At 37.7% G+C, this 20,649-nt stretch overlaps 1 protein-coding gene across 1 annotated transcript in view; it reads left to right on the top strand.

Annotated features, from left to right (window-relative positions):
- The first annotated feature begins 13,825 nt into the window (after positions 1-13,825).
- The window catches only part of DNAAF11 (dynein axonemal assembly factor 11), a 1,372,540-nt gene continuing 1,365,716 nt past the window's right edge, over positions 13,826-20,649 (top strand). Inside the window, exon 1 of the mRNA XM_044067052.1 lies at positions 13,826-13,976. Coding sequence (XP_043922987.1) covers positions 13,967-13,976 — 10 coding nt within the window. The 5' untranslated portion in view covers positions 13,826-13,966. The remainder of the gene's footprint in view (positions 13,977-20,649) is intronic.

The raw sequence follows: 20,649 nt of genomic DNA, 5'->3' as shown, positions 1-20,649 counted from the left end.
ATGTTAGCCTGGGAACCCAGGGAAATGTAAAGAATGATGTAATGGGAGCCAGGAATGTAATTTTAAAAACAGAGAGAATCAGAGAGCTTTAAGCATTTTTGTCTTGACCATCCAACTCGCAGCACTGTCTTGCTCTACAAGTAAGTTTATCTTAGATTTGTGTTTTCTCTTAGAAATAGCTAGAAACTAGAGTTTTTGTGATGTCAGAACTGTACTACTGAATTATTTTAAGTATTTCTCTGTGATCTCTAAACTCTTGACTAGCACTGTGTAGTAAGAAGTATTGTCTTGTGTTTTATTATTTATTATTAAATATTTTAAAACCTTTCAACTGTGGCTATTTTGTGTAGAAATAATTTAAGCTCTAGAATACATTGCATATTTATAGTGATTACTGACCAAGTCACTCCAAATAAGCCTTGACTGTTTATTCACACTTACCAACTGGATAATAATATTGCACAGTAATAATTGGACACCCTTTTAAGGACCTTTGAGTAGCTGATAAATATTAGTGGTTGGTGGCAGGTGGTACTACTGTATAGTCTGGGTAAAAGGGGCACAGCTGGAGAACCTGTGCCAGCTTTTCCCAGGAGTGTCTGTGTGGTTGTATAAACTTATCTCAAAGTGTGGGTGTGTGTGTCAGCTACTTGGGCAGGGACACGAAGCACTGGCTGGACAGAGAGGGTGCTGAAGGTTTTAGCTTGCCCACTAGGCTGAGATCTGGACCCTATAGCTGTGCCAGTGGGGAGTCTTACTGGGGACCTGGAGAGCAAGGGTGCGACCAGCCCCGGACTGACTGTGATCTCTGTGTGCTCTTAAGGGAAATTGTACTTTACTGTGTGTATTTGTTATCCTTTCCTCCTATATGAGATGCCCCTCACTGGTGTTAGTGGTGAGGACTGAGGCTCCTTAATTGCTGGGCCAGGACATGGGTGTCACACAGATAATAGCCATTTACACTATAAGGTATATGTTTACATTCTCGTGCTCCTTACCTTATTCTTTTCATGTGCAATTATACCCAAGTGCAATAATTTAGTTGCTTACTGTGTTGCATTGCATTATATTGTATTGTTTGGTATTGTACTGTATTCACCTATGTACCCATGTTCATTATATGTGAATTCACCTTAGGAAGATTGCTACAAATGTCATTGTACTTATGCAATGACAATAAAGGAATCTTATCTTATCATAACAGCAGATGCTCGAATGATCACTGCTACAGTAGCCTTAGCTACATGGGTTGTATCCTACCAAGGAAACAATAGCTGGCCAGCTTCCAAAGCCTAAGGCATCTTCCACGTGCCCAAACTGCCTGGCAGCTCAAGGCTCTGTTGACTAAAAGACAAGTTTGGGTGCCAAGCCCTACAGAGCTTTCCAGGCAACAAAAGAGGAATGCTGAGCCTTGAAAGGACAATTGTAGGAAGTACCACTGTTTCCCAGGTTGGAAAGGAGTCACCAAAATGATCTTGGGAGATTCCTTCTGAATCTTCAGAAGTACCCTGGATATTAGTGGAAAAGTATACAGGACCATTCCTATCCAAAGGAAAAAAAAAGACATCTGTCTTACAGGACTTCTTGCTTGAAGTCCTGGAGCAGAATTTTGTCAGCTGATTGTTCAGAAAGGAAGCAAGGTGGTCTACTTGAGGAACTCCCCAGAGAGGATGAAATCTTGGAAAATTCCCTGATCTAGTTTCTATTTATGTGGGTCTACCTTTGTTCTGCTCAGCTTATCTGCCACACACTTTTGATCTGACAGAATACAGGATGCCTGTAGAGTGAGACTGTGCTGTGAAGCTATATCAGAAACTAATATGGCTAGTCAGCAGAGGGAGTATGACTTGTTCCTCCTTTGCTTGTTGATGCACCACATGACTGTGGTATTTTCTGTAACAACTTGAAGAAGTCCCAGGGACCAAGCATGATTCAGAGAGTTGAGTGCCTAGATCAGGGCAAGGATCTCTTTTTATGTGCTTGTGTCTGTTCTTGTTGTCCCACACACTGTGTACTTGTATTTCTTCTGAAACTGCTCCCCAAGCAAAGTGTGAGGTGTCTATGGTGACTGATTGCTTTGGAATAGGGAGTGAGAAAGGGAAATCTGGATTTAGGGATATCTGTTGTCTCCACCAAGTGATTTTGTTATACCTTTTTTCCATGTCTAATCTCTCCGTCCCCACTACTAACTTCCTCTACCCTCCTTTCCTCTACACATACTCCCCTGAGGTTACACTCATACCTTTTCCCCTCTATCACACCCTGCCCTTCTCTACTCATATTATCTTACACCTTAACCAATATAATCTGTTACCATATTTCATGACCTCTAGAATTTTAATAATCATTATGATGATCATCTGTTATGTAAATAATGGTGCAGCTTCCTATTATCAGGCTTTCCAGATAATTTATGTTTGAACACTATGACTTTATTATGTCTGTTATGTTCTCATTCTGACAAACGAATGTGTTGTTTTCACATTTGTGCTTGAATATTATATTATGTCTGTCTAGTTTTTCATTCTGTTAACCATATGTTTCTGGAGTTTTTCTCACCGGGCCTCCACTGAAAATGGGTACCTCATGACCCAGTCAGACTTTCCCTGTAAACAAATGCCAAAATAAATAAATAAATGCATTTCCGTTCTGACAAACGCCACCACTGGGATCTGAAAAGACAAGGTGTTGGTGCTGGGGCCAAACAGGCTCTAGATGCCACTGTATATTTCTTATGTGCAATCTTGTCAGGGGTACTATGAGAATTATACAAGCCATGAGACCTAAAATCTTGAGCTATTTCCTCACAGGTAAAGAAGTCTAAGTGGAAAACCCTAGAAATAATCAAGCTCTAGATCCTATTTTTCCTGTGAAAGAAAGGCTCTTTGAACTGTAGTGTCTAGTTGACATCACAGAAATATAATCTTGTGAGAAGGAGTCAAGAAAGACTTTTGAATGTTCTCTTGGAATCCCAGCTTGTGTAAGAGATCTCTCACCCATGAGAAAGAAAAAGATTCCTGACACTTTGAAAAAGACTCAACAAAGATATATACATCATTTAAATATGGAAAATGTGGACACTCTGTAGTCTGCAGTGAGCTATAACTGGAGTTAGACACTTTGTGAACACTCTTGGTGCGGTGGATAGTCCAAAAGGTAAGACAGAGAGCTAATAATGTGATCCAGCCACAAAGAACCCTTAGAAACACCTGAAATATGGATGAATAGGAATGTGATGATAAGCATCCTTTAAATCTAATGCTACAAAGAAACTTGAATAAGGAAGAAGAGATAACAGGTTTAGATATGACATTTTATTTTTATTTATTTATTTATTACTTAACATTTGTTTACCTTGAAAGTCCAACTTGGAATGAGCCAATTTTCAGCGGAGGCACGGGAGAAATGCTCCAGATGCATATCTTTGTAATGAAGGAGGAAACCGGAGCACCCAGAGGAAACCCACATGAACACAGGGAGGACATGCAGACTCTGCACAGATGGCACCCCAGCCAAGAATTGAACTGTAGAATGTCTTGCTGTGAGGCGACAATGGAAACCGCTGCACCAATGCGCCATCATTTTGAATTTGTGCACTATCAAAAACAGGTTTAGAAAAGAAAGAGCCAGAATGTGGTCTCCAAGCATTTTCTTTAATGGATACTAAAAACATCTTTGAATAACCCCTTCCCACCTGGGGAATTTCCTCCCATTCCATCTGTAACTTTTATGACAACATTTGTCCAAACCTATCTGTTGCCAAAAAGAATAATAGAGATTCAGACTTTTAGGAAGAAAAGTGGACTGCTAGGGTGAGGGGAACAAAGTCTCTTAAATATTCATTCTGACTTATTGGACTGTCCTTGGTATTGGAAGATTCTAGAATTCTCCTTGGAACCGCTTTACCAAAACTGGATGCGGATTTTAGAGAATCCCATGGGAAATTTGGAAAAGGAGAACTGAAAATTTTAGAGATTCCTTGCATCATCTTACCTCTTTTATCACATTTTGTTATCACCTCTGCATCAGAAGGGCTACAAACTAAATCTCTATCTAAAGGAGAATTTAAAATCTAATTTTAACATTATCTGGGAGGTTCTGAGAATGCAGCCATGCAAGCCTCCTCAAAACAGTGGCAGCGGCCATAACTCTGGAAGAAGTATCAACAGAGTCATACACACGCTGTATACAATGACTAGTGGCTTGAATAATAGGAGAATGATTAGTCAGATCACTTTATAAATGCTTCTTATCTCAAATTTAGAACAAACTCCCAACTAATCTACTTACTATCCAATCTTCTATATTTTTCAAAAGAGAATTGAAAAACTACCTTGCTAACTCTCCCTCCTGCACTTGTCACCATCCTACCTAACATATACTCCCTAATTGTTAGACTATAGCAATTCTCCTCTCTTTGCTTTAAAATAACTTTATAAAAACTAGTACTGTGGCACCTTAGCTATGCTGCTGAGAAACCCCATACTAAAATCTCACCTTTTCTCTTCCTTAGCTACTATACTTCTCTCCCTCTTTCTCTCTTCTCATAACTGTTTTCTTTCACTCTCTTGACTCTCTCAAACATTCCTCCCCTACCCCCCTACTTCAACCCATCTACTTAATACTTCTTCCTCTCTACCAACGTAGTTTAGTCAGTAAAGATGTTTCTGGGGCTATTTTTGTTTTCTGATTATCTATTGTAATGCCACATTTATACTTCATGTTTCTACCTTTTGTATTTTTTAGCTATTCTTTTTGGTGAATTATACCCTTTTATCAATTTCCATTATGGCATGAATGTATGTAATTATGTCTACATCCCATGTATGGCACGAATGTATGTAGTTATGTATTCATTCAAATTACTTGTAATCTTTGTTGATTTGATTCTTTATCTGTGTGGAGCTTTTCTCCTCAGGACTCCAGGGCCACCAGCCCAGTTGGACTAACCCAGTTAACAAAAGACAAATAAATAAATATTTAAAACAGATTTTTCTGCACAAGGGGAAACTGCAAATAAAATATTCTTCATACTATAACAATGAGTCAGGACAAACCTTAACATATGAGCCTAACAATTCAAAATTCTGAAAATCAAAGTTGCAGAAATATACACTTTTTCCCAATACTATCAATAATCTTCCCATCCTTATCAGAAAGAGTAGGACTGGAATTGACTAGGTGTTTAGCAGCAGATTTACTAAAGTTATAGTTGCTCGGAAGAGTGCATAAACACTTAAAAGACTGAGGAACTTTATACATCCTATCTGCCTTTTTAGGGGCAGCTGGCTGACTGTCAGGAAAATTGCAGGCAGCAACACACACACACATCCTCCAGTGCTGTCAGAACTGGAGGAATGGATGCAGGTTCTGTGAATTTCTTCTTTAACAGCTCACAGTATTTTCCAAGGAACTGAGAAACCTGTGTTCTCCTAATGAAAACACAGGCAAATTCCAGAAACAGTCTCACATAACGAGAACCCCCAATAGAGACAGTTAGAAACTGAGCTCTCGTCTCAGTCTGTTAGAAATCTGAGGAGAAAAGTCTATATCTGTCACTTCATTCTCCAGTCTGCCTAGATTCAGAATCTTGAATCCCTTCAGGAAAGGAGGTATCCCTCTTGTGTTTAACAGAAACTATTATAGGAAGGATTTTTTGTGTCTTTCGGCTTTTCCCGGTTAGGTTCGCCACAGTGGAACTCCGGTCCGCTAATGATTGGCAGTAGATTTTTACGTGCCGAGTTGCCAGCTCTGATGCACAACCTTCAACGAAGGTACGCTCATTCATGCATGTCTCCACACAAAAGACGCTCTAGTTGAGAATCGAACAGGACGTCTATTATAAGAAGGATTAATAGCCCAAATTAAACACTGAGCCAAACCCAGTAAACTACATCTGTATAAAGAATTTTGGGGAGAAGTGGATACATTCTTAGTTTTCTGTTTCTTTTTGACAAGAAAAAAAGGATCAACAGCGTTATTAATGGCAACAGCAGCTTCCCCAGGGATAGGCACAACATTCTGACAAGACAAGGAATCCTTCCATTTTCCCTTTCCCAGGATCGACAAGAGTGGCAGTCCCTTGCCCACTGAGGGGACCACAACAGCTACAGAGGATGTGGCTAACTCCAAATCCATAGTAGCTGTAGGTGATACACCAGAGGGATCCAGGGCAAACAATGAATGGTTTGAGGTACAACTAATGGCCAAAGCAGAGTCACCTACCTGGAGCTGAATCAAAATGCCAGCCTGCTGTGATGGCAAAGTCTGTTTGTTTATTTTTTTTCTTTTTGTGGCTAGAAAAAGAACCAACCATGGGACTGACAGATTGTCCGATGGTCAAGCTGAAAATGGTCCCTCTTTCACAGGGAAAATAAGCAGCAAATGCCAGTAAAAACAAAAAGTCTTTAAAGTCACCTTTTTCATAAATGCAGTAAAAAGCACTTTAAAACACTTTGTCAGCTCCACAACTTCTTTAAACACCCCCACCACTCAAATTCCAAACCACCCTATCAACTTACTTCAACTTTCTAGAAAAGCAACCAAACTACTCCTATTTAACATTAGTATTAGAAGCATCTCCAATAAATTCATGACCTGCATGCCTGTTTATCTCTGTACACACCAGACATAGTTGTTACAACAGAGACATGGCTAAAACCACAATATTCTAAGGAAGGATAGGACTGACAAAAAAGGTGGTGGTATTGCCTTACTTTACAAAAATCATCTTGCAGTTGAGACTTCAAATATAAAACTTCTAACCTGGACAAAGCAGAAACACTCCTTGCCCAACTAAAACTCAACTCTAACAAACTAATAAATATAGTCAGATGCTATATACCTCCCAGAAACAATATAACCACTCTAGAAAACCTACTGCATTGGTCCTGAACATCACTTCTACATGAAACCATCATCCTGGGTGATTTTAACATAGACTGGCAGACATGCAACTCTCATACCCCCACAAATCATATCAATCTTCATGACTTTACACAAACCATCCAAAATCTACCAGAACTAATAAGGCTACAAACAAAGAATCAGTCTTTGACTGGATACTAACTAAAAGACCACTTCACCCCTCTAATGCAGGTTTCCTCCCTGGTGGCCTAAGTGACCATCTAATAACCTTCTTTCTTAGACAACATTTCCATTGCAACAAAGGAACTGCCTGCCAACTAATCAGAAATAAAAAAAAAAAACTTAACCCCAACAACTTTATTACAGACCTAAAAAAATGTAATTGGACACTATTAAAACATCTTGACTTAAATGAGGCCATAAAACTCTTTAATTTCACCTTTCTAAATAACCTGAACCGACATGCCCCTCCCAGAACTATCAAAATCAAAGCTAATAGTGCACCTTGGCTAAGTAAAGAAACCAGATCGCTCCTTAAAACCAGGGACAAAGCATGGGACCACTGGCACAAAGACAAGTCCCAAGCCACTAAACAATCCTATCAGGAGCTCAGGAATAACGCTAAAAACTAGTAAAAACGGGACAAAACATACTACTACTACCATAATCTACAAATAAGGCATAAGAACAATCCTCAAAAGTTCTGAGCAGCCATAAATAAAATCCTCTTGTCACGTAAAAGTAGTACTCCCACCGCTAATACAGATAACACATCTGACACCATAGCCACACAATTTAACAATTTCTTTACTAGCACCATTCTTACTCTATCCAATCAACAAAACATCTCTAATAACCTCCTCTCTATAGAAACCTGTAAATCACATAGTAACAACAACCCATTCCACTTCCAACCTGTCCCCACCAATAAGATTAAAAAAATACCTTAAAAAACTCAGACCCACAACACTAGCTTCTGACAAAGTACCAGCAGAATTCTTAACACATAGCAGCCGATGCCATTGCCTTCCCAATATCCATTCTCGTTAACAGATATTTAACTGAAGCCTTTGTCCCCAAAATGTGGAAAATATCACATATCATCTCTCTTCACAAAGGAGGGAACTCTACAGAATTCACAAACTACTGTCCAATAGCTATCCTATCCACTATAGCCAAAATCCTGGAGAGATGCATTCATACTCAAATTATGGACTACTTGCATACCCACAAAATCCTATATGTCACCCAACATGGCTTTTGTCCCTTTCACAGTACCACCACAGTTCTTATGTCCTTCACCAATATAGTAAACAACCACAGAAAGAATGGCAAATTTGTTTCAGCTACCTTCCTTGACCTGTCAAAAGCTTTTGATATGGTCAGACATAATACGCTTATTAATACTCTTTCTTATATAGGTCTTAATGCATCTTCCTTAGCTTGGTTCCAAAGTTATCTAGCCAACCACCAACAAGCAGTATTGTGGCAACATGAACTTTCACGACTGCTTCCAGTCACACTCAGAGTTCCAGAAGGCTCAATTTTAGGCCCTTTACATTTCTCTCTTTGTACTAACAACCTTCACACTTCCATTCAACATGCATCTGTCATACAATATGCAGATGATTACACACTAATTTGTGCAGCATCTTCTTTAAACAAACTCCAATCACTAACTCAACTTTCCTTCCTATCAGTTGAATCATTCCTATCCAACATCGAACTGATTTTGAATCCTAGTAAAACAAAACTACTTCTCTTCAAACCTACTAGATCCACGTCCTTAGACCCCTCCTTTAATATTATGTCCAGTAACAATACTATCATTTCTCCCATAGCACACACAAAACTTCTTGGCATTGAGACTGACAATAATTTGAGATTTGACACTCACATAGTCCACACTATTAAGAAAGTACATAAGAAACTGGGTACCCTCTATAGGAATAGACAGTTTCTCAGCAAACAAGCAAAAACCACAATATCACATACCCATTTCATCTCCACCCTTCTATACGCCTCCCCTATCCTTACCAATCTCCAAAAGACTGATTTAGCAAAATTAGAATCCTACAATAAAATTGTCAGGTTTGCCTCTGACTCTCCTTATAAAACACACCGCTGCACAGCTTTAAAGCAACTTAACTGGCTAGAATTTCACCATCTCTTGCAGCACAATCAACTGATGCTAGCTCATAAAATCCTGTATCATCCTCAGAAGCCCCCCTCATTGCAAAACCTACTGCAACCTATCTCTAGTAAAAGGACTCTCCACTCTAACAATAAGTTCCTTCTAGAAGTTACTAAACCCAACAACACAGCAGGTAAATCGCACTTTTCTAATTTTGTGTCCAAAATATAAAACTCTTTACCACTACCCATAACTTTCATACTGTCAATATCTCTGTTTAAAAAGTCACTAAGAACACACTTTACAGATACTTGGCTCTGCTCCTGTACCAGTCCAGGATAGACCTGCCATAATTTTTCACTACCCTACTCAGTCTATGTGGGTAAATAGCTCATGCCTTTGTACAATGGGTAAAACTTTGGACTCTTACATTACAATACTTGTCTTTTAATCAAGCTTCTATATCTGTATATACCGTTATTGCTTTCGTGTATCTACCTGGAAATGATTGATTCTTGCTTGAATACTCACAATTATTGTATATACTGTTTTCTTTCTTGACACTATTATTACCTATTACTATACCAACATTGTACTTTATTGTCATTTTGTGGAGCTTTTCTCCAAGGGCCTCCACCGAAAAAGGACCATGGTCAAGTGGACTTTGCCGGTTAACAAATGTAAAATAAAAATAAATAAATAAATAAACACAATTTCTCCACAGAAAAATGTTTTTCAGTTAATTTAAACAACTTTTAAACTGATGGAAAAAACAGCCCTCCCATTTAAAAGTACAGTACAGTCTCATGATGTTCTATTAAAACACAAAATCCTAGCTTTAAAATAGCTTTCCTAACGAGGAAAGTATTACTTACAAACAAAAATATTGAATGGAAGTTTTTTTTCCCCAAAGGGAACTTATATGCCCAGCAAAGATAAGCCAACTATCGATCCTCAAAAGCCTCAAAGGAACATAATTTTCGGTGGCAGTAAAGCACTGAAAGGCTTGGTGCCCAAACTTCTCTTTTAATTAGCGCAGCTTGAGCTGTCATACAGTCTCGGCATGTGGAAGGTGCCCTGAAGCTTTGGAAACTGGCTGGCTGTTACATCCTTGACAGGATATAACCCATATAGTTAAAGTTACTGCAACAGAGATCAATATCATGAATATCACTATTTCTCAGTAAAAATTCTTTTAGCTTTAGATGATTTTTTGTCCATTTGAACAGTAAGGATAAAATTCCCCTGGTACCCTACTATTTGTATCCATGTTAAATACCAGACTGGCCTCAGAAGCTTCAGTCTCCGTCCATGGATTTAATGCATTGATGTGATATATTTGCTTTTTTTCCCTTTCCAATTTGCCGTATTTTGTAGTTCAATTCAATCATTTTCTCTACCACCTCAAAGGGTCCTTGCCATCTTATTAGGAGCTTATTTTCAGTGGAGGGAAGCAATACTAACATTTTATACTTTATATTAAACTTCTATGTCTGCAATTTTATTGCATACCTTTAACTGTACCAGAGCCAGAGGCATTCAATCTGGCCCTCAACTTCAAGTTGAAAAGTTAAAAAAAAGTCCATGAATTTCTGGCTGGTACAACCAGGTCCTGTCTCTGCAACACACCCCTCATAGCTGAGGACCAAAAAAAAAAAGGCCCTGATCTAAATAATTGGCTGGTACTCCTAAATCTCAGGGGCCAAGCAGGTCACGTTTCTGCACCACGCCCCCTCACAGCTGAGGTAAATTAAACAGTAGCAACTAGCAAGCCGCTACTTTTTTACTTTTGTAAAACACTGAAGCACTCGGCTATTACACAAGAGCATTACTGAAATGCTAATTAAAAAAAATACCAATACTGGCATCTCCCAATCATACCCCCTAACATCTTGTGCCCAGGGTGGCTGCCACTTCACTCCTGCCATGCAATGTTACTGGACTTTTGTGTCTCTTGTGTCATTTTCATATGTTCCTTAACTGGTGGCATAACAATTTTTAAGCTATTTTGCAAGTATATAAGGTGTGCTATAACATTTTAAATATTTTTCCCTCTTCCCAAGTCTTATTTGTTATGACCAATAAGTTTCAGTGTTCTCTACTTTAGAGTAACTCAAATGAGATAAATCCTGTTGAGGCTTGCCTCTGTTGTAGCAAAAATGAGGAAGGGACGTTACTGATCCCATTTCTTAACATTCTTTTTTATGGCCTTCTTTTGCAAAGACTTCTGTGAAGGTGGTGCACCAAAACTTTTTAACTGTTTTACTTTTAAACGTTTTCAAAGTCTGTGCATTAACCTAGATATAAAAGGACTTGATGCCATATTTTAATTTTCTAGACAAACTGCACACACATTCTTAGGGTTGCCACCTTTTCAAATGCCCAAAGTGGGACAATTGTGGTACAAACATCAGATTTTGCAGGCCATAACATACCCACGACCAGTACAAAGTTCAGAACTTCACTTTTTTGCCTAAATAAAAGCTTATTCTTGTAGCATTTAGTTGCTTATTCTGTTTCTTATAATATTTAGGTATTTCAGATACAGAATAACTGTTTTATGCAACTATTACATCAAATATAGGAAATAGTTTTGCCCTAATATCTCAGGACAGTTGCCATTTTTTTATTTTTTTTGCAGGACACAACTGCCCAAAGACCGACTGTCCCTCGCAAAGTGGGACAGGAGGTAACCCTACTCAATGTCTTTCATTACACTAGGCCAATAAAATATTGCAAAAATTCTGTCTTTGTTTTTATCCTTCCATAAGTGCCTCCAAAAATATGGCTATATACTAATTGTAATGCCAGTATTAGAACATTACCCCACCAGATGCGCAGTAGCAAGGACTGCCCAAACCCCGCCCACTACTGTACTTTCCCCTGTAATTGCTAGTCTTACTGTGAATAAACATGAGATACCCAACGTCACCGAATATAATATGGAAAACAGTGTAGATGAATGTACGTGCTGCTGCAAGTGCGCATTATCTATTCTATATAACAGCATACACCTAAACTATTTGTAGTCCTCTGTGCAGGAACGCACATGACAGATCTGTTTACTTGTATTGTTTTAATTATTACTGTTTCTTACCTGTTTGACATCCAGTATTTAATTGCAGTGCCACTCCCTATGTTGTTGTTTGTCTTTCGGCTTTTTCCCAGTAAGGGGTCGCCACAGCGGAACTCCGGTCTGCTAATGATTGGCAGTAGATTTTTACGAAACGCTGAGGTGCCAGCTCGATGCCCAACCTTCAACTAAGGCACGCCCATTTACGCACGCATGTCTTTCGAACGCTACCCAACCGCGGGGAGGACATGCAGAGTCCAACAGAAGGCACTCCCAAGCCACGCCGAGAATCGAACAGGAGAACCTCTTGCTGTGAGGTAACAACGCTACCGCCGTACCACCGCGGCATTATGACAAAGAATTTTCCATGTCATTCTGTATATTTGCAGATATGTATTTTTCAAAATGTTATTTATTTTTTTTTTATTAGTAACGTCTGACTGCATTTATTTCGGGGTACAGTGGACTGCGGTAACTAAGATAAGAGAGGTACAAACCTGGAACCGTAACGTTTAATGTACAGTTCCAGTTGTTAACACTGACACATACCTCTCAATCTTTTAACGCCCAAAATCTGAACAAAGCCTAATAGAATTGGGGGGGGGGGGGGCAAACTACCAAATATAGGGAGAGAATTTAAGTACTGCGTTTATAAACGTAGAAAGTTGCTAGCTTTACAAGTTTTATGTTTGCATGCATTTCAAAAGAATGCAAACTGTAAAACTAAAATGTGTGTCATTATTTACTGACTTCCATGTTTAGTAAGAAAAGTAGAGGGGGGGCTTGCCCCCATGCAAAAGCACAACATTAGGGGGGTGTAAAGTACTGTGGACATTCTGCCCTTAGCTCCCACTAATACTTTTGAACCTGTCCTTACATCTCTTAATTAAAGGACACACAATAACCAGCTTGGAATGGCCGTATTTCAAGAACGGCAACATTGCGTCTTCGTATATCGAAAAATTAAAAATCTGCATAGCTTGTCACTCAGGCGTATTTTGCATGCAGCCTCACACGAGCTTGTCTTGTCAATCACGCAGACCACGCCCATTCCTGCGCGATGGGGTAATGTTCAAATATAAAGCCATGTTCTGTTATCTAACAGTTGGTTCTTTATTTCGTCTTTGTCTTTATTTACTGATGATACAGTGGTAACGGTGTATGTGTCTGTGAATGAAGGCAGTGGTGGGGAACAAAGAAAACGTCATAGGACGGTCTGAAATTAAAAAAAAACGTACCGAATGCAGCCCCTGCATAACTCCTTTCTCCGGTACACGATTTGGACAAAGTTTTAGCTCTGTCCCTCTGGTGGCAGCGGGAGACAATGTGGTGAATTATACTTAGCAGATAACAATAAGTAGAATGAAAGACTTATTTTACTTCAGAAAAAATATACTAATTCTGATTTTATTGTTCTGTCAACGCAACGTCTCCATATAATTGTATCCATGCCCACCCCCACCCGTTGGACTACGCTGAGGTGGACGTGCCTGTGTGATTGTACTGTACACGGATACAGTTATGCCAATGTTTCCACATAAATAGTACTATAGTTTTTTTAAAAAAATCCCCCATTTGTTGAAATTTATGCCAATGACATTTGGTTAACCCACATAAACTTCATTCTGGTAGGAAAACATACCACACATTCAGCAAAAACCGTCTGTCTAAACTTAAAAAACTCGATTCCTAGAATACTACTTGTATTTTGCTTTTCGGCTGCCGTAGCGTAGTTTCCGTGGTAACAGAAATTGGCGTCTTGAGAAACAATGTCGGATGTTGAGAGTTTAAGAGTACCATTAGATAACTGAGTCAACCGTATATTTCAGAAAGGACTAATACGTTGAACTGAGAGATTCTAGAGGAGGCAAATCACTTCAGTAAAAGAAATTATGGTTCATAGTAAGTTTGTTTACTATTTAGCACTTTATATAATTATATGAGAATGAAAACGCCGCAAGATTTTAAAGCTGAATATTTTGTAGTAACAAATGAAAATTGGTTATAGGAAGCTGTGAACAGTGTAACTTTCAGAATATAATGTCAGTGCGTTCATGTATGCGGTTCAAAATAAGATTCGAATGGACTTGCTGTTTCCTTAAAGTTAAGCTTCGGATTGTTGTCATGTTGATTATAACCATTCCTCATTTTGAGTTTTATAAATTCCTTTTTCCATTGAAAGGGTATTTTACACATTCACTGTTAAGATTTTTTAAATATCAGTTTTAAAGCAAGATGAGGCCCATTTGTTAATCAAAAGTACGTCTTGTAAGTATAAGTAACACATTTTAACCATGTCGTGAAATTCTTTGTTGATAACAGTCATCCCACAATTGTGCCCAATTCACATTCGTGAATGTTCCACGTTTATGTTTAGGGATGGAAGTTTGAGAGTAGTGATGGTATTCACGACGATTAAAGGAATGTGCGTGTGCATCCCACGTACATCTTAACCGCCTAGTGTGCAAGCAGGTTTTAAATATTGCTCATGTAAGCTTAGAAAGTTGCTAGAGTAACGACTTTAGTTACCATGCATTTTCTGATGGAAGTAAACATGTATGTCATTATTTAATTACTTCAGTTCTCTGTGATATTCCAGAAAAACACAGATTTTATGAGGAACAGGCCAAAAATCTTCTTCTTTCGGCTTTTCCCAGTTAGGGGACGCCACAGCGGATCATCTGTCCGCTCATGATTGGCAGTGGAGTTTTACAGTGTCGAGTTGCCAGCCCGGCGCCCAACCTTCCACAGAAGGCATACACATGCACACACTCACACCTAGGGCCAATTTAGGGTGTCCAATCCACCTACTGCATGTCTTTGGGACGTGGGAGAAAACCGGAGCACCCGTAGGAAACCCACGCGACCACAGGGAGGGCATACAGACTCCGCACAGAAGGCACCCCAGCAGATAATCGAACCGGAGAACCTCTTGCTGTGAGGCGGCAAAGCTAACCGCTGCACCACCATTGCCGCCAGAAATACGAGACAAAAATCTGGATGATTGAGATGTATGGTGTTGCAGGTTTTAATAAATATGGGTTGATGGGTGGGAAGTGCATATGGTGGATGTGTTTTATTCATAATGAATGCTTGTTCATATTCAGATGTAGAATTCCACATCAGGCATGTGATGTTACGTTTACACATACATCATACCCAAACCGTGCAAGAGTCTGGGGTCATTTAATGAAGCAGTTTGTCTGGTGTTGCTTACTTGGCAGCTGTGTTGTATCTATAACCATTGTCGGTTTTACAAGCAGGATTACCAATGTCATGTTCTGGCTTTATCAAGAGAGGTACAGTACTTGTATTAACCCTGTTGCAGCTTGTTAGACACATGCTGTGTTCCTGCACATAAACGCACTTTCTTAGATACACAGCTGAGCTATTCGGTCCTATGACTTTGTTTTATGACGAATGTCCATCTAATCCTGTAATGGAACAAATATAGAGCCAATAGAACAAACTAAACTCGGTGTTATAACTGACAACGGCCTCAAGTTTGATAAGCATATAGCATCAACAATCAAAAAAGTCCACATGAGACTAGCCGGTATTTCCTTGTCAGTTTGGAAGCACTGACAAAGACGATATTAAAAGAAATTGGATGCCGTATCTTAAAAGTAAGACTAATCTGTTTGAAAAACATTTTGGTTATATTAGGTAAAAATGGGGATAACAGTATAGGAAGCAGATCAAAATAAAGAGCCAAATACACTTTTTTTAAAGAAGTAAATGAGCACTTAGTCCTCTTGCAGAAGAGAAATAGTTGATGGCAAATTGTTTGCGTTCTTGACATGCAATAAGCATTTGGATGTTTTCCCTTTAATTAATCAACACTAATCCCTACAAATACAGCAAAGTGTTTTGGTTTGCTTATGGACAAATTGGGAGAAGGTAGATCTATTGAGATCCGTGTTTTGGAGACGACAATAAATGCTGTGTGGTATAAACCTAAGTTGAGCACACATCAATTTGAGCTGTCAGCCTGAAATGACTTTCAGTTACATTTAACAGACCCTGGTTCATGTAGGTCAGTACATCCTCCTCTTTCTGCCTAGAAGTACACTGGCTAAAATATTTCAATGAGGCATTTGCCTAACCATGATGCTTTTTTCTCATTAATGTCTTAGAAAATTGAGTGTTTTCATTATGGAAGAAAAGAGAGCTACTACTTACAACTGACAAGAAACAATTTACTTCATAGCACCACTGCAGTCTCTGCGCTGCAGTTTAAGACTCATTAAGGCTGTTTTATGATTATGTGTACAAGACTTGGACAAAAATGCTCAGTATAACATAAGGAAAGTAAGTCATGGGGGATTGTTTTCTGCAGCTGGATGAATGAAAATGTTAACAGGGCACTTTCCTTGTGGAAGAGAAGGGATTAGTCTTTATCAACTATTGCTGTGATCCCTGTTCCATTCATTAAATGTGTTCCATACATTAAGCACAAAGTGGTAGGGATTTAACGGAAAAATACCAGTTGGTGCACTCTGTAGGGCAAAATCCTATCTTGCCAACCACGCCAGATTAACTACAGCTCAATCTCACCTCTTATCCACCATTTTATACTACTCTCAAATGTTCACCAATCTCCGTAAATCAGATTTGAATAATCTCGAATCTTGCTATAATAAATAGCCACATTTGCCTCAAATCTGCTTCACAGATCATATCATTACACTGCTCTTTTCTGTCTAACTGGCTAGAACTACCTAACTTACTATCTCTTAATCAACTATTAGTTGCTCATAGCCATCCATAAACCTGATACCTGCCCTGGGCTAACTCTTCTTGTCTAACCTTATTCTAACCTCTGTTCACTCAGGTCAGCTGATAAATTATTACTCAAAGCAATTAAAGCCCATAACTATCACAAAGACTCCTTATACTCCCATAAAATAGCCAATTCTTGGAATTATCTTCCCCAGCATATTCTATCGATCCCTACTTCACATAATTTCAAACAGTTGCTAAAAGACTACCTCTCCAATCTTTGGCTATGCTTCTGCACATCTCCAGGCTAAGTTATTTCATACTTGCATTTCATTGTACTTGTACACTCTCTTTCTCTTGGCCTCTTGTAGCCTTGGAATCTGGCTTCTACCTTCCATCACGTGATATACATATACAAAAAGTCATTACTTGTGTTTATAATTTTGAGGTATATTGATTTTGCGTTTATCTGCATGTTATTTTTAATCACTGTTAGTATTAGTTGTCTTCTCTGTAAAGTCGAATATCTAAAATGAAAACAAGAACAACACTTTTAAGTACGACCTGCTAGACGGCTGCCAACCATCTATATAATGTTAAATAATGCAGCGGGTGAACACGACTCAAACCAGGAAGACAAAGTATTTAATAGTAAACACTACAAGCAAAATACTTTCAATGCATCTAGTTAAGCGCTTTCATCTGTACAAGCAGACTTCTTCAGAACAATTCATTCAATGAGTGTACTTCATTTTTAAAAACTTTTTGGCGCCATAGTAGCCATCAATTCAGAATTAAAGTGCTAGTATAACTTAATATACTAAACTATGTAACAATACCTAAAGAACTCGTAAACATTGTATTCTAAACATTCCATCCAACCTAACAAAATGTACTTCTATTTAATATGATTTTTCTAACGTATATTTACATTAAAAACCATTAATAATAAGTAATATAATGTACATGCATACTTTATATCAAATTTATCATTTGTAAATAATTTAAAACTTTTTATAACAATTGCAGGAAAGGTTTTATTGTAATAAAATCATCAATTCCAGGCTCTCTAGTAGCATCTGTCAAAATTTGCCATACATTCTCTCTTTTTTCCCTAGGAGTGCTTTATAATTACCTCCACAGGGTGATATATTTATTTGACCTATTATGGCAAATTTAAATACATGTGTATCCCCACATTTATTAATATGTCGATATAGTGCGTTATTCATATCTTTGACCCTAATTTTATATAAATGGTCATATATTCGCTTCCTAAATTGCATTTCGGTCTTTCCTATATAAAATGTTGTGCATAACATACACTTTGCCATATAAAATATGTCTTATTAACATCATTTAGTCTACATCCTTCCATTTCACGTATAGCATAACATTGTTTGCAAAACCCACATTTTTTAGTAGTTCTACTTGTGTTGTATGTATCTGTGTTATTCACCATTTTTTCTGTCTCTTTATATTCATACCCATTTTGTTGATGAAACTAGGACTTTCTCCTATTACTTTTTTAACATCTTCGTCAACTACTAATATTCCAGTGTTTTCTAATAATATTTCTTATGTAATTCACATAAGGTGAGTATGTTAACACACAGACACACACACTATTATAGGTCATTTCCTCATGCTGTTCTGTACAAAATTTTATATTCGTCATTTCTGTCTCCAAAAGGGGTGGGTATTTCTTACCACATTCGCTGATGACATAAGCTGTAACGCCATTCAGCATAGACAGTGGGTACCCCCTATTAACAAACATAGATCTAATAAATTTAATTTCGTTTTCCATTAACTCAAAATTGGATAACATGCGGGCAGCCCTTATACACTGTCCTTTAAATATATTTTTTAACATTTGCCTAGGATGATTACTAGTATATTCCAGATATCCATTAGAAAAGGTATCTTTCCTATAAATTTCTGATTGAAAACCTTCATTGGTGTGACTAATATATGTGTCCAAATAAGCAATGCCCTCACTACTAACATTATGTGTAAATTTTAAGAAATCACTGGTGTTATTTATATATTCAATAAACTGGGTAATAATGTCTACTGGCCCATTCCATAACACAAACATATCATCCAGAAATCTGGAATAATAAGATACATATTGATAATATTCACTACTGAATGAGTGTTTTGTTTCCCATTTGAGCATGACCAAGTTTCCAAAAATAGGGGCACAAAATGCCCCCATAGCCACGCCTCTTTTTGTCTAAAGTGTTCCCCTTCAAAATGTATGTAGTTATGATCTAAAACCAAACTTATATCTGTGATCAAATTAATACGATCCCAACTCATATTAGAATATTTTCTCAAACTGGTACTAAAATCTTCCAGTTCTTGTTGTTTGGGAATACACAAAAATAAATCAATCACATCTATAGTGATGTATATTAGGTCTCTTTTCCAAATATTAGGAGTAAGATGGGCCAAAAACATCCATGAATCTTTTATCATGTGCGGTGTGTTGGCATATATGGGCTTAACCCATTTATCTATAACTACCCCTATTTGGAAAGTCTTGGATTTGCTTCCTGAAATTATTTGATGAAAAGGGGGGGTTCAATATATTCTTATGCACTTTGGGGATGCCTACTATCGAGGCCAATACAGGATATTCTACCTTTAAATAATTATATAATTCAATAGTAATCCTATTATCTAGTAGGTATTCCTCCAATGCTAAATCTATCTTCCTCTATCCAATATTTATTTCATTAATAGAAATCATTTCATAATTTCCATATTCTAGCAATATTTTATATACCTCATTGATATAATCCATAGTGTTATATAAGACTATTCCTCCTCCTTTATCCGGTTTCATCACTCGGATGTCCTATCAATTCTTCTAAACAATTTCTTTCATCTGCATTCAAATTATCCTTTATTTTCTATTATTAAACTTGTATACATCTTGACATACTATTTTTTTCAAAACTGGTCACCTTGTTATGGGCTGGTGGTATGAACATACTTCTCTTTCTAAACATATTATAATCTCCTGACATTATGTTATTATTATGTTTCTCTTGTAGCCTTGGAATCTGGCTTCTACCTTCCATCAAGTGATATACATATACAAAAAAGCTTTACTTATGTTTATAATTTTGTGGTGTATTGATTTTGCGTTTATCTGCATGTTATTTTTAATCACTGTTAGTATTAGTTGTGTCTTCTCTGTAAAGTCACTTACATACTATGCATTTTGTAACTGAAGCTTTCCTCCCCAAGTCATTGCTGAAAATGGGCCACTGGCCCAGTTGGACACTACCTGGTAATCAAATGTAAGTAAATAAATGCATGTAAACATTACCTCTAAACTGTTCATCATAATGATGTTAATCCAACATTTTAGTTTAAAAAATGCTACAGATAAAGAATATTTTGTACATTACCTGTAAAGTTTAAAATATAATTTAATGCACAGTTATAAGTGAAGGTCTGTTGTACATAAACATCAATGCACTTTATTTTCTTGCTTTATGCTTCCAATCATACCTCTCAAGTGTACCTAATTGCAAGGAACGTACCTCATTTGGGGTCTTAAAAGTTCATGTTCCTCAAAGTTCCACTTTGAAAGGGTCTGTCATACGTTCGGTGTTAGGGATTTTTAACTGATATCCATGGTAAATGGAAAATGATCATATTAATTGATTAAAAGATCTTCATGAGTAAAACCAGCATATTTTAACCATTATATGACCTTCCTAGTTGAAGATGTTAGTAAGCCGTTGGCATGTGTTCCACATTATGAGGGCTATATGAGGGCTAGTTTTCCTCATTTTGGAGCTGGAAGGTTGATCCCTATGCTTCCAATTAAGAA

This window comes from Protopterus annectens, chromosome 3.part1 (assembly GCF_019279795.1).
Source record: "Protopterus annectens isolate FY-2018-M chromosome 3.part1, PAN1.0, whole genome shotgun sequence".
In the NCBI taxonomy this organism is placed as follows: Eukaryota; Metazoa; Chordata; order Ceratodontiformes; family Protopteridae; genus Protopterus; species Protopterus annectens.
Note: the sequence above shows the minus strand (reverse complement) of the source record. Positions and strands in the feature narration are given on the sequence as shown.